The sequence below is a fragment of the Myotis nattereri genome, assembly GCF_964212035.1.
Source record: "Myotis nattereri genome assembly, chromosome: 14".
In the NCBI taxonomy this organism is placed as follows: Eukaryota; Metazoa; Chordata; class Mammalia; order Chiroptera; family Vespertilionidae; genus Myotis; species Myotis nattereri.
The window spans coordinates 47,535,304-47,549,285 of record NC_138089.1 but is presented as its reverse complement, the minus strand read 5'-3'; the positions used below and the strand labels follow the sequence as shown (position 1 = coordinate 47,549,285).

General features: G+C 39.3%; 1 protein-coding gene across 19 annotated transcripts in view; it reads right to left on the bottom strand.

Moving 5' to 3' along the window:
- Positions 1–13,982, bottom strand: part of RBMS3 (RNA binding motif single stranded interacting protein 3) — a gene marked incomplete at both ends in the record, with an annotated part of 935,783 nt that overhangs the window by 105,395 nt on the left and 816,406 nt on the right. For all 19 annotated transcript variants that reach the window (XM_081105840.1, XM_081105826.1, XM_081105837.1 and 16 more), the window contains 2 exons: positions 1,322–1,418; positions 11,618–11,664. In XM_081105840.1, coding sequence (XP_080961966.1) covers positions 1,322–1,418; positions 11,618–11,664 — 144 coding nt within the window. The remainder of the gene's footprint in view (positions 1–1,321; positions 1,419–11,617; positions 11,665–13,982) is intronic.

The following is a 13,982-nucleotide window of genomic DNA, read 5'->3' as shown; positions in this document are numbered from 1 at the left end:
TAGGGGGGGGGGGAAAGGTTAAAAAAAAAAGCCCCAAATACACATTACAACCAGGCAGGCCTGCGTGAGGAACAGCACCTGCACGGAGCCTCGGGGGTCCCAGGGAAAGGCCATTAGGAAGTCAGCCATTCAGAGACCTTCAGATGCAATTCACACGCAAGTCTATTCTGTTCGCCCACCAACATGTATGAAGAATCTAAGTGCAGGAAATGAATGAACATGGACTGCGTCAGGGGGATCCGCTAAGGAAATATGTGCATAGTCTCAAGTTTGATGCTCTGACAACTGGGGCATCCCGAGATGAAGTATGTAGTGGCTGAATAAGGTGACGCTTAACTGAATTAGTAGCAGTCAGCAGCATCGGAGTTACCCATTGTAAAACCCCCACCCCCACCATCTGCACAAGACAGAGAAACACATGGCGTGCATGCTCTTGCACTCTCTCTCTCGCTCTTTTCTCTTTCTCCAGAGTTTTGAAAAATGACACTAGAGGCTCTATGTTACATGGATAGCGATTTCTTTTTAGAATTAAGAAGAATTGTCTAAGGAACAATACGAGGGAAAGAGAAGCAGGGAGTGATATCACATAGCTGATAAGTCAAAAGAAATAAGACAAGAAGTCGTTTTTTAAGGGAGAAGTGTGACTATTGCAATCCACCTGTGTACATAGAGTTAACTGGCTACAACATCTGGTTTAGGACACACACCGATTCTCGGATTTTCTTGTGTTTCAACATGTGGAACCCCTGAGGTCTCCTTGGGCTCTTTAGGAACTGAGAATGAAGTCAGAACAGACAGGAGGAATCACTCTTTACCACTTTGATAATCTTTTCTTATTTCCTGGGGAAACTGATTGAACATCAGTCCATGTAGTTTTACATGGATACACAGGACAACTGTGACAAAATGAGATGACAATGGTAAAACATGCCGGAGTGAGGGCAGGGAATGCGAGAAATGTGCTTTTAGAAAAGACACACTAGGAAGCGTAACAACCGAAATAACAGACAGCAAACAAAATCATTTCTCAGTGGTAATAAAGACAGCGGTACTAACGCTGTCTGGGAAGTAGCATAATGATGAAAAACTCAGCAGGTGTTCTCTCAGAAGAATGAAAAGCACGGTGGATTTTACTACTCAGTGAAATAGATGCGAACAGGCCCTTGAAAGTGTAGACTAATTGGTGACTGGAGTATTACCACATCAGGACGTGAGTCAAGTGTGCGAGGGCAATTTTTAAAAGTTCTACTGTGTCTTGGCCTCTATGGCGATTATCACTGGCAAGAGAGATCTCTCCTGAGGGGTGGGGAATCGGACATACCTGGTATGTGGAGACAGGGGAAGCAGCAATGAATGGCGTGATAGATGTCTGTGGAATCATGCGGTTGGTTGCAATACTGTACGGTGAAGAATAAAATCTGCAAACAGAAAACAACAACAAAAGAAGAAGGTTCATACAGCTGCCGAATGCCTGGCCGCTCAGCAAATGCTACCAAGCACTTCCGGGGAAGACGGAGTTGCACCCTCACGTTCGCCCACCAACTCTGAACAGGAGCATCCAGGAGGTTTGTTGGACTGGATTCCACTAAGAGAAATAAGTCGTTCTGAACAGACCTGACAACGTGGAGTCATCTCATCAAATTGGCCACACAAAATCTCTTATGCTGGGCGAGTGGGTGCAACTGTGTTTTCACCAACAGGGGGAGAAAAGCAACAGGCACTGTTTTGTTTTGGAAAGGCGATGCCATTTCAAAGCTCTTTGGAAAGAAAGGCAAAATGATAGTACCAAGCTTTCTAAAGGAGGCCGGTGTTACGTAAACACAAATTGCATCTATATCTTTTCATTGAAGAAACAGAATCAGCTCCAGGAGTTCTGGCTAACTTGTGTGAGGTATGCGACCACACCCTCATGCGAGATCTAAGCTAAATACTTTCTCTGTGAAGAGGGAAGTGGACAATTGGTGTCTAGGTAGAGATGCAGTCATGGTGTTGGTGGAGATTCTGGATGTATGTGATATACTCCTGTGGACTCTGTAAAAAGCATTGAGTTTTCTAGTCCTTCATGCCCCTTCATTGAACAATTGTAGAACGATACTGAGCAGATCAGGACTTCCCAAATCAGAGGAAGCTTAGGGATCTACTGAAGAATAGATTCTAGATACTGAGATCAGTGACATACCCATCTTTGCTCTGTGATTGCCCTGGAGTCCACAAGGTACCCAAAGCTCAAATTCCTCAGCCAGATTTAAAATCATGTTTCCTCCTTCATGTCTCCCTGGTAAGTAAAATGCTGGAGTGGCCAGACTAAGGACAGATGAAACCATGATGGAGTTGCCTATGATGTAGTATTTCACTGATGGGAAGATATATTGGGAAAATGTGTATCAGGGAGAATGAAATCATTATTTTACTTTGCCATACTGTTAGTAAAAGTCAACTACTTTTAATTAAAAAAAAAGTATGACTGAGGTTGGACTTTTAGGTACAAAAGCTTCATCACACCTCAGGAGTCCCCAATATTTTAAAAGAGAAAATCTCATGGGTTACCTTTCTAAGGATGCATACCACAAGAACTCACATTGAATATAGGAAGGCTAGACTTCAAGGTTGCCATTTAAGGAGTAAATTCTTTAGCTGATATTCTATAAGAGTCTCCAAGCAAGTATTGTGGAACTATAGTGTCAAATTTACTTTACTAGCTCTCAAGAAGGATTATAACATCATATTATTTTGGTTAAGATATAGCTAAAAATTATTCCTTACACATTTAATCCTTTCTATTCATACCCACCAGACCTCTGAATTTATAGTTGTGCAGTTTGAAAAAAATCTATTGACTACATACCTATTAGAATGGGCTATTTATAAGAAAATGACAATACTAGCGCTAGCAGGAAATGAGAGAAAGTACAACTCTCGTTCATTGCTGGTGGAAATGCAGAATGGTACAGCCATTGTGAAAAACAGGTTGGAAGTTTCTTATAAAGTTAAACATGCACATCACATATAACCCAACAACCCCACTGGTAGATATTAACTAAAGATAAATGAAAACATATGTCTGCACAAAATCCTTAATGCAAATGTTTATAGCAAGTTTATTGATACTCCCCAAAGGCTGGAAACAAGCCAAATACCCTTTAACTGAGTCAATAAACAAACTGGTACATCTGTATGTTGGACAGCTATTCAGCAATAAAAAGGAAAGAACTACTGATTCATTTAATATGATGAATCTTGAGTGGATTATGCTAAAGAAGTCAGACTCAAAAGGCTCTATATTTTATAGTTCCATTTTTATCAGAATATAGAAAATGCATAACTATAAAGGCAGAAAAGAGATCAGTGGATGCCAAAGGCTGGGGTTGGGGGAAAGGGTTGACTACAATAACACAGGAGGGATTTGGGGGAAATGATGTAATTCTTCTATATCTTGATTGTTTGGTGCTTGAATGACTATGTGTTTGCCAGAACTCATAGAATTGTACACTATAAAGAATGAATACATATTCTATGTAAATTATACCTAATAAACCTGATGTTTAAAAGAAGTCAATTACTATGTAAGAAAACATCCATACTTCCATGTTTAAAAAAATTTATTGAGCATATACTATGTGTACCAAAGATGGGGAAGACTCTAAAACATTCCTTAGATTTTCTCTATTTAGCCATTTAAATCAAATCTTATCTGTACATGAATTCTAAAACTCTCCAATAGCTTTCCATTGCAATGAGAATAAAAGTTGAATTCCTAGTACTGGCTAGCAAAATGAATCTGCTGCCCTCTCTAATATTTTCTCTCACTCCTCTCCCCCTAGCCAATTAGGATCCAACTGTACAAACCTTCTTTTGTCCCATGTTCCTGTCATTCTCACTCCCATCTTGGATCACTGACCTTGTAATTCCCTCCAACTAGAATGTTCACATCCCTAAATCTCTCCAAGGTTACCTCTTACTCATTACTAATATCACTCAACTTTCACTTCTTCAGAGAGGCCTGTGGCTAAAGTCGTAGCCACCATCTCTGTCCCCATTGTTCTCTACTTCTTTCCTCTAACTCAGCGGTTCTCAACCTGTGGGTTGCGACCCCTTTGGGGATTGAATGACCCTTTCACAGGGTCGCCGAAGACCATCGGAAAACACATATATAATCACATATTGTTTTTGTAATTAATCACTATGCTTTAATTATGTTCAATTTGTAACAATAAAAATACATCCTGCATATCAGATATTTATATTACAATTCATAACAGTAGCATAATTACAGTTATGAAGTAGCAACAAAAATAATTTTATGGTTGGGGTCACAACATGAGGAACTATATTAAAGGGTCGCGGCATTAGGAAGGTTGAGAACCACTGCTCTAACTGATTTTTTTTCATTGCTCTTATCACTATTTGAACTAGTAATTAGAAACCAATTAGATGTAGCTTATGGGTTGAATGTGTGTGTCCCTCCAAAATTCATATTGACATCCTAACTCCCAGTGTGGTTATATTTGGAGATGGAGCCTCTAAAGAAGCAATTAAGGTTAAATGAGCTCAAGAGAGTGGGGCCATGATCTGGAAGAATTAGTGTCCTTATAAGAAAAGACACTATCGAGTTCTCCCTCTCTCTCGATCTCTCTTCTCTCTCTCTCACCTCTCCCTCCTCCCTCCTCCCTCCTCCCTCCTCCCTCCTCCCTCCTCCCTCCTCCCTCCTCCCTCCTCCCTCCTCCTTCTCTCTCTCTCTCTCTCTCTCTCTCTCTCTCTCTCTCTCTCTCTCTCTCTCTCCCCCCCCCCCCAGGCCTATACATGGAGGAAATGCCACGTGAAGGCACAGTGAGAAGGCAGCCATCTACAAGCCAATCTACCAGACCTTGATCTTAGACTTCTAGCCTCCAGAACTGTAAGAAAATAAATTTCTGTTGTTTAGAGCCATCCAATCAGTGGTATTTTGCTACAGAAGCCGAGCTGATTAATACAATGCATGCACTGACTGTTTCCCCTCTAGTCTGACAGCTTTAAGAATGTTGAGGACACACGGACTTTGTTGTCTAGAACAGGGACTGAGACATAGTAGATACATAACTATAGGTTAAATGAACCAACGGACACAGGGTAGCTTGGGAAATAAGTAATGATTGCAGGACAGGATGGCCAGTGCCAAGATGGTGGGAGAACAGAAGATGGGCCCCTAAACCTGTAGGAAACAGGGGGAGAACCCAGAGAAGATAGGCCAGCCTCACATATTTATAAATGCTTCCTGGAAACTTAACTAATACATGCTTTCTAAGCATGCGTAGGTCTTAGTAACTAGGGAAAACAGTCCTTTTTCCACAAAAATCATGGTTTGCATTTAAAAATCTTCTTTAGCTCTTATCTTTGACAAGTCTTACGTATGAGGCATTGAACAGAAAGATGTATTTCGGGCTCATAATGACATGAGAGGCACTAATGACCACTCCACACACAGTCCTTCCATTTTAATGATTAACTTCCATTAAAAACCCAGTTTCAGCCTCTTACACCAACGGAGCGCACTGCACATTGCATTTTAGTGTGGCTGGTTTATTCTGTAAAATGTACCAAATGGAGTATTAAAAAGGAAAGCAATAAGGATTGGATTGATAGGCAGAGTTTACAGAAAATTCTACGGGGGAAACAGAGGGCAGACACATAAAGAAACTAGCCAAGGAAACTGATAGTAACAAAGGGAACCCTTGGGGGTAAATTGAATGCATTTTTATTCTATCTGCTCTAATCCTAGCCATCCAACAAGAATGGTATTGCATGCTTCCTAACAAGTTCCAATACTGCTGCTAAAGCCAGAGAGTATATCTTCCCCAAAAATATCCTGGGAAGAACAGACCAGCACGCTATCTTGATCCCCTAATTCTGGTATTCTGCTAGAAGCTCTGCCCAAGTCCAAACATAAACCAGATGAATTTAAAGGAAACCCTTGCTTACACCCTGACAAGAGAGGCTGCGACTGCATCGAAGGCTTAGAGATACAGTAGCTAAAAGAAAATACATATGACCAGGCTCCAAAAAGAAAACTGCAGAATAAGTTTCTCAACCTCCTCACTCTTCTTTCTCAGTCCCTGCCATGTATCTGTCATGATTTAAAAATGACTTTCATATAACCAGCACATTAAAAAACACACACACCCAAATCAAACTTCAAGCATAGCTAGGTTCTGTTCCTGGGGAACAGGAAAGAGAAACTCAGCAGAACCTGTTAGCCATAATAACAAAACAGAGGTAATTCTAGCCATGTGACTTTACGCTATTTGTATCTGCTACATACGCATTCTGCTTTGCAAAGGCTAGTAGAGAATACTGGGAATGAATTCTCTGACAAACTATTTTCCTGGGAACAGTTGACTCTCTTACGAGATATTTCTTGGCTAAAATTCACATAACATTTTGTGTATGACAAGCATTCCTTTCATACTGTGCCCAGTGGTTCTAATTTGGAAGTGGCTTTGCTCCCCAGGGGACCCTTGGCAGGATCTAGAGACATTTTTGGTTGTCACAACTAGGTTGGGAGGGGGTGGCTGCTACCAGCGCCTAATATGTAGAGGTCTGCAGTGCTGCTAAACATCCTACAAGGCACAGGCCAGCTCCCTCACTGCCACTTATCTGATCACAATGTCAATAGTGCTGAGGCAGAGAAACCCTGCCTTAGGAATATGAACGAGTTACTTCCAGAGAGGTTTCACATGAACAAAATACCAAATGCCAAAGTGGCTCAAACAGCGGTTCTCAACCTGTGGGTCGCCACCCCATTGGCGGTCGAACGGCCCTTTCACAGGGGTCGCCTAAGACCATCCTGCATATCAGATATTTACATGACGATTCATAACAGTAGCAACATTACAGTTAGGAAGTAGCAAGGAAAATAATTTTATGGTTGGGTCACAACATGAGGGACTGTATTTAAAGGGCCAGAAGGTTGAGAACCACTGGGCTAAAACAAGGTAACTAAGTATGGTCTGTCTATGGAACTCTAAGCTGGGGCATTCAAAAATGTAATATTTTAAAGGAATGCAAAGAGTTACTTGGTTCTTTGGCATTTAAAGCAAGGGGCCTCTACAAATCTAGGTCTCTAACAGCACATTATCCTGCCTGTAGAAAAGTCATCTTCAGGGGATTTGGCAGTCAGGAGGAATATGGGGAAATCTTAGTGCGCTGACAATAAAAGTAACATGAATATATCAATAACTCTAGGGTAGAATGTGTTTTACAGTAGAAAATCACACCAAATCCTATTTGCACACTGAAATAAACAGCACTGGCTTGTCTTTTCTGTCTACAGGCAACACTGTGAGTCCGAACCGTGAATACTGTCCTCAGGGTAACACTGTAGCATAAGATTAATAAGTTATTGGTCATTTTTATTGTAATGCCAATGTACCCTTCACATTCCATTTCTGTGCTAGTGTAATAAGATAAGGTTTCTGCATCACTTACTATCAAATGCCCATATAAAATAGCCGGCAAACCAATGCTATAGAACACATTCTTTTCCATATCTCTTCCAAGAATGCATATTATTCAAATAAGATGATCCAAGAGCCTTCTACACAGCATCGTGTGCCCCAGTAAAAAGGCGCAGGGAAGATGAGGTTTTGAATAGAGGGATGGGTAATTCACCTCCCACACTCATATTTGAAAGTAATATTTTTTAAAGTAGTATTTTGGATAGATCCAAGCAGATGACAAAACTGACATTTTCTGTTGCCCGAACACAAACAGCATAGATTCACCATGGTCAACATTTACAAATGTATGTTTTTCATTGGCTAAAACCCAAGCTAAGTGTGGGAGTATTTATTTGAGCTTCATATTGCTTGTTAATGTGGGGGGGTATAAAATTCAGAACATTTAACTCTTCATACAGTTTGTGTAGCTACTAGTGAGAACTCAGGCACGCATTTGCTTATGATCCTCAGAAAGCCCTATGGCTGAGTATACAGCTACGGGACAGCATGGAATCATCAAATACGTACTCTAGCTATGACATGGGGCATCTACAAGAAAAAAAGACAGTGCCATGTCCCACGAAGAAGCTTTCTAATCCCTTGTTAGAATGCCTATTCTCTGTGGTCTTTTGGCCTTAATTCTTTTTCTTTTTGAAAAGAATACAGAAACATAAACAGTGAAAATTAAGTTCCTATCACTCCTATTTCCACTGGCTTTCCCCTGAGAACTGCTCTCACCTTTTCTTGTGTACCCTTTCAGAAATACTTTATACATATAAAAATTAATCTATTTCTAAATCTCATACTACTCCATGGTTCTATCGCAATACCTTTCCATTATATCTTATACTAGAATTGTCTACACGTCCATTGTCCTTGATATGATGCAAAAATTTTATTTTTTCAAACATATATCATCAAAATGATTTTAAATAGAGCAATAGATAGATACTCTAAAGAAAAAGAGTTTGTTGAACTCAATTGAGTCAGCATGAAGTGTTTAGTAATATTGAGTAAGAATGAGTTGCAACTGTATCATTGGCTATCATTTGTTCTATGTAAAATGGGACCAGTTTTCATTCTTACGGTAATAAATATTTCTCTCTTTGTTCGGTTACTGTTCTCTGAGGAAGGTTTAACCGCTAGATGGAATGCAGCAAAATGAATAGGGAATAAAATACTTTATTCTGGATTCATGCTAGATTCCTCAATAGACTAACTTATCTAAATCAGATTTTATACCTCTTAAAAGGCATGCACTAATGTTTACTCAAGGGACAGGACATTAATAATATATTTGTGGTTATTTTGATATCTTACATGCATAGAAATGATTATTCTACTAGTTTCCTTTTTTGCACATTTTCTAAATAGATAATAAAACCAAAGATGAGCAAAACATTTTTAAAATCATCTATATGAAGTATGAAATGAATAATATTAATTGGCTACTATCTTCTCTTTCTTTTCAATTTTACTATATAACATGATTATCTTCTTGTCACAATGGATAGTCTAAGGCTTCCTAAACTTTATTCTTAATCTAGGATATGAGAAAGTCATGGGCAGTTTGGATGTTTTGAGTGAAACTAGAGGTTGTATTTAAGGAGAATCAGATTAAGGCATTACATGGGGACACAGTGGGTTGGTGTTGGGAAGGGAAATGGTTCTAATGCCAACTGGCTGGAGCCAAACAGATGTCATCAGTTACATTTCTATTTCTGACTTGGCATGCACAATGCTAGGTTAAACAGTCTATAAAGATGAATAAGACATGGGAACTGCCTTCATTAATAGTCCAGTAGGGAAATAAATGCCAGGGTTAATAGATGCATGATAAAAAGACTCAAATGTATCATGGGAACATCAAATATACTGCAATGGTAGCATCCGCATTTACACTAATGATTACATTATACCATTCAGGGTGCCTTTAATCCTTACCAAGTCTTAGGAAAAGGTACTGTTACTATTTTCTCCTCCTTCACAGAAGAGGAAGACAAACAACTTGCCCACTTCTGGTGAATGACAGCCTTTGGATGCGTATTTGGGCAGGCTGGTTCTGGAGTCTGCACTCTTAACCACTGCTTATACTGCTTCTCTTATGACTAATTGTGTAACAAGCTCTGCCAGGTATGAAGTGATGTTGTTCTTTAAATGAGAGCTGTATACACAGAAAGAGAGAAAGAAAGAAAAAAGGAAAGGGAGGGAGGGAGTGAAGAAGAAAGGGAGGGAGAAAGGGAGGGGGAGGAGGAGGGAGAGGAGGAGGGAGAGAGGAAAGAGAGAGAGGTAGATATTGAGAGAGAGAGAGATTATCATGCCTGAGACCCAGGCAGACAGAATTCCATGAACAACAAGACACGGAGAAGTAAAATTGTGTGAGATATTCTGAGAATCACAGAAGGTCCAGTTCAGTTTCAGAACCAAACCATGTAGTTCTTTTCGTGCCATTCTTGGAAGCTCTAATTTTGTCCTGCAGATAGTAAAGTCCACCAAATACTTCAAATCTGGCAGGTAGATGATTCCTAAGATCATATTTTGCTTTTGAACAATTATTGAAAAAACAATGGGAAATGGTTTGGAGGAGAGTTATAGTAGAGGTAGGTAAAAGTTTAGCATAGGTAGAGAATGGTGAATGAATGAACTCAACAAGTAGCAGGTGAACGGGCTGAGTGTTGAAGCTATAGTTCAAAGATATATCGAATAAAACTTAATGACCAATTTGATCATGAAGAATTTTGGAGAAGAGAAAAAAAACAGAGAACTGGAGTTAACAGTCTAAATTACTTTAGAGTGAATTAAAAAAAGAAACAATTTGATACTTATTTTTCATTTGCATTAGTTTGGTTTATATTATGAAGAGTTGATAAGGGTAATGTATTTGGGACATATAAAGATATTCAGTAGCTATACCTAATAAGCTGTTAGAAACACAGGTTATAAAGCTGTGCATCTGGTTATGAACTTGAAGACCAGATCTGGGAGTCTTCAGTTCCTAAGAGCGAGAGCAGTGGATGAAATCACCAGAGAGAAGACAATGAAAAAAGACTAAGCTCTGAGAAAGATGAGCAAAAGTGGGCAGAAGAGGTGTAATAAGAAGATACTGAATGATCACGAAGAGTTGGGAGCAAAGAGGATCAGCAAAGGAAGGAGTTGTGGGATCCAAATGAGAAATCTCAGGAAGGTATAAATGGGTTAAAAATATGCCAAATGAGGCAAGATTTCAGATAAAAGGCTCAAAAAGTTACAGTTGCAAATGGAAAATTCAGAGATCATTGAGGGCATCAGCAAGGGAAACTCCAGTAAAGTCTGAGACCAGACTTCATACTTTAATGGGATTAATTAGAGAAGAAGACAGCATGTATAGAAGACTGAAATTGTAGACCTGTGAAAAGAAGGGAGAGATGTGAGTATATCTGTAGGCTGAAAGGAATGGTCAGTGTACATTGTACAGGAAGGTATTGAAGGTGGGGATGGATTGATGGACATACGTTCTGTATCAGAAGAGAGTAGATGAAATCAATGGGTATCCTCAACATCTTAAATAAAATTGGTTTCATGAGGGAAATATTCATTATTGTAGTATCGAATAAGTGGCAAGAAGAGAGTGAACCATTTTGTAATTGTTGAAATAGTTCAAAGAATCCAACACTGAACTGTTAATAGAAGACACAGATAAAGACACATTGCATAGCGGTGATCTAAGATAAAGAGATATATCTCAGTCTATGGCAACAGGGCACAGAGGTGGTGACCTGCAGGAGAAGGGAGAAATGTTCCCTGTCACCAGGCAGTCTTCACTGCCTCAAACATGGCACCGCCCAGAGTTCACCTTTGGCTGCTCAGACTGGGAGCTGAAACTTCACTCTTTCCCCTTTCGGTTTGTAATAAGTAAGGACAGTTCCAGAGAGAACATAGAGAGTTTAATATGGGCAGAGGTACTGGGAGACGGAGTGACATGTGAGAGGCTCTGAAGTCAGTCCCTCATGGGCACAGAAAAAAATACAGTGGTGAGAAATGTTTGGTTTATCATTTTGGTTTAGAGATTTAAAACAAAAAACAGATTTGAACATTTTTCTTCAGTACTGATTTCAGAGCTCAGAGACATCTTAGCAATTAGAGTAGAGAAAATGAGGGCTACTTACCCATTTTGTATGGCAGCTGTGGGGTCATAGGTCAGAGCCATGCCAGCCTGCATAGAAGAGGGAGAGAAGAGAAAACAGATCTTAACATTTTTATTGTGGTGGCCCAAACTTTCACTGCACACAAAGACTTTTATCTTTCCTTTCCTTGATTTAAGTTTATTTTCTCCTACATATTTCTCCATTGACAAGACAAGCATTTTTACTATCCACACACCAGAATCCACCAGTGAGTTGGGGAGTTTATATTATACATCCAGACAAACCAAGGCACAATGCAGCTTGGAAGACTTCCATTTCTACTTCATAAACCATCAATTTCTCACTATTGTCAAAACCACCTATTGTATATACATCTCATGGCGCAAGAAAAAAAAAAGAAAAGTAAGGCTGAATCCTGCGGTGAGAACAAAAATAAAAGCTCCTTAAAATGCATTGGACCTTTTAGAAGAAAATGTTAAAAAATATTTATTTTAAAATAGATCGCATGCCTCAGGGGTATGTAGGTAATGAGTCAGGGAGTGCTTGTCCAACGCATTGCTAGTACCTGTCCTACTAAGGGTGGTAGAAAAGGAAGGTCATTTACACTTGATGGAAATTCTTGGCCTGGTGGCTAATAAGGAAGTGGTTTTATTCTGTTTCTAAGTAGAAAACTACCTCTGAAAAACTACACTTTGGTAACTGGCAATATTTTGAGAAAAGAATAGAAACTTTCATGATTGCTGATGCACAGCTTACCTCATTCCTTCCTACACATCATCACACTTGATCCTCACAAAATCCTATGAAGTAGGCAGGAGAATATTTTCTCCATTTTATTATATTTGAAAACCCTGAAGCTTGGAGAGGTCAAGTGACTTGCTCAAGGTCACATGTTTGGTGGCAGAACCTGACTCCAGCCAAAGCCTTCAGATGTGGGCTCTGCCGTAACCTTGACCTAGGAATTGAATGAGAGTTGAGGATCACCTCTAAAGATGTGGGGGGAGTTTCTCTGTGGTCCTATGAGCAGACCACCCTTTGTTTTCCAGGATTGCCAACCTGGTTATCACTTAGTGTGAGCAGAAAGAGAATATAGAATGAAATTTAAAACTAATTAGGTTGTCTTTAGGGTGTATTGTTTTTTTCCTCTTTTGAAATTTAAAAGTGAATTAGACCAATGTCAATTCCCTGGCTTTGTTAGTTTCCTACAATTATGAAAGATGTGACCATTGGGTGAAATGAGGTGAGGGGTATACAAAACCTCCCTTCTCATTTCTTTTGTAATTTCTGTGAATCTATAACTATTTCAAAATTAAAAGTAAGACAAAAAAATGCAAATGATCGTTGAGGACTTTTTTTTAGAGAATAAGAAAAATCATTAAAACTTTAAAGAAAAGGAAAAAGAGCTTTTGTTTTTGAGTTTCTTCCAGTTGATGAAGGTGGTTTTCCTGTTAGGCTTGCTGAATTCCTCAGATTTAACACCTAACTGAAACATAAATCCTCTGGCTTTCTAGGGCAGGACCTGAAGTCCAGTATGACATGCTACAGTCAAGTTTAGATTATATGCATTATTTTTCCTAAATAATAAGTTTTAAATTATTACTAAGATTGGTATGATGAACAAACCTATAGAGCCAAATATGAATGGGATTAGCATACAGCGAGCATGCATAAATTCAAATGGAGATTGCAAACCACACTGAATGACTCAGGAGTTAATAGAGGAGCACTGAGAACACATGTTTAATGATAACTGTATCTTACTCACGTTAAAGAAATAGACAACCGATAATATGACAAGTAGAGGGGAATGGGAAATGAGATAAGAATAAAAGAGCGGAAACAAAGGCAAATTTTTATTTATTTCTTTATTTTTGCCTCTGGTGCAAAACACATAGAGATCCAAAGTCTAAATTCTTTCCAGGGATGGGGCCTCTGCCTTGTGACCGGAAAGAGGAAGGTCCTCGCTTAAAGACTTCCCATAATAGAGAGGTCTAGGTGAGCTGAAACTCCCTGGTCCCGGGTGCTATTGAGGATAGTTTAAAAGCAGTCCATTTGGGATGAGACTTCTCTCTTAAAAGCACTAAGCTTCTTTCCCCTAACTTACCCAAGATGCCACACCAGGGCAGAATGACAAAAATAGACTTCATACTCAATAGAGATATTGTCAGTTCACGAGAGATTAAGAGTGATTAGGAGAGCTTCAGTCTCCTAACCACCCCAAATGGTTAAAATCCTAGCGGACTTATCAGAAGCCTTTCCTAGTCAACCCTACATTTACTTCTGTTTCTTGTACTTATTTCCCAGTAGTGCTCAAATCCAATGCTATCTAGCCTTTCTTGAATTACAAATTTTCTTGAACATTGTCTTCTTATGCTTTGTTTATTTT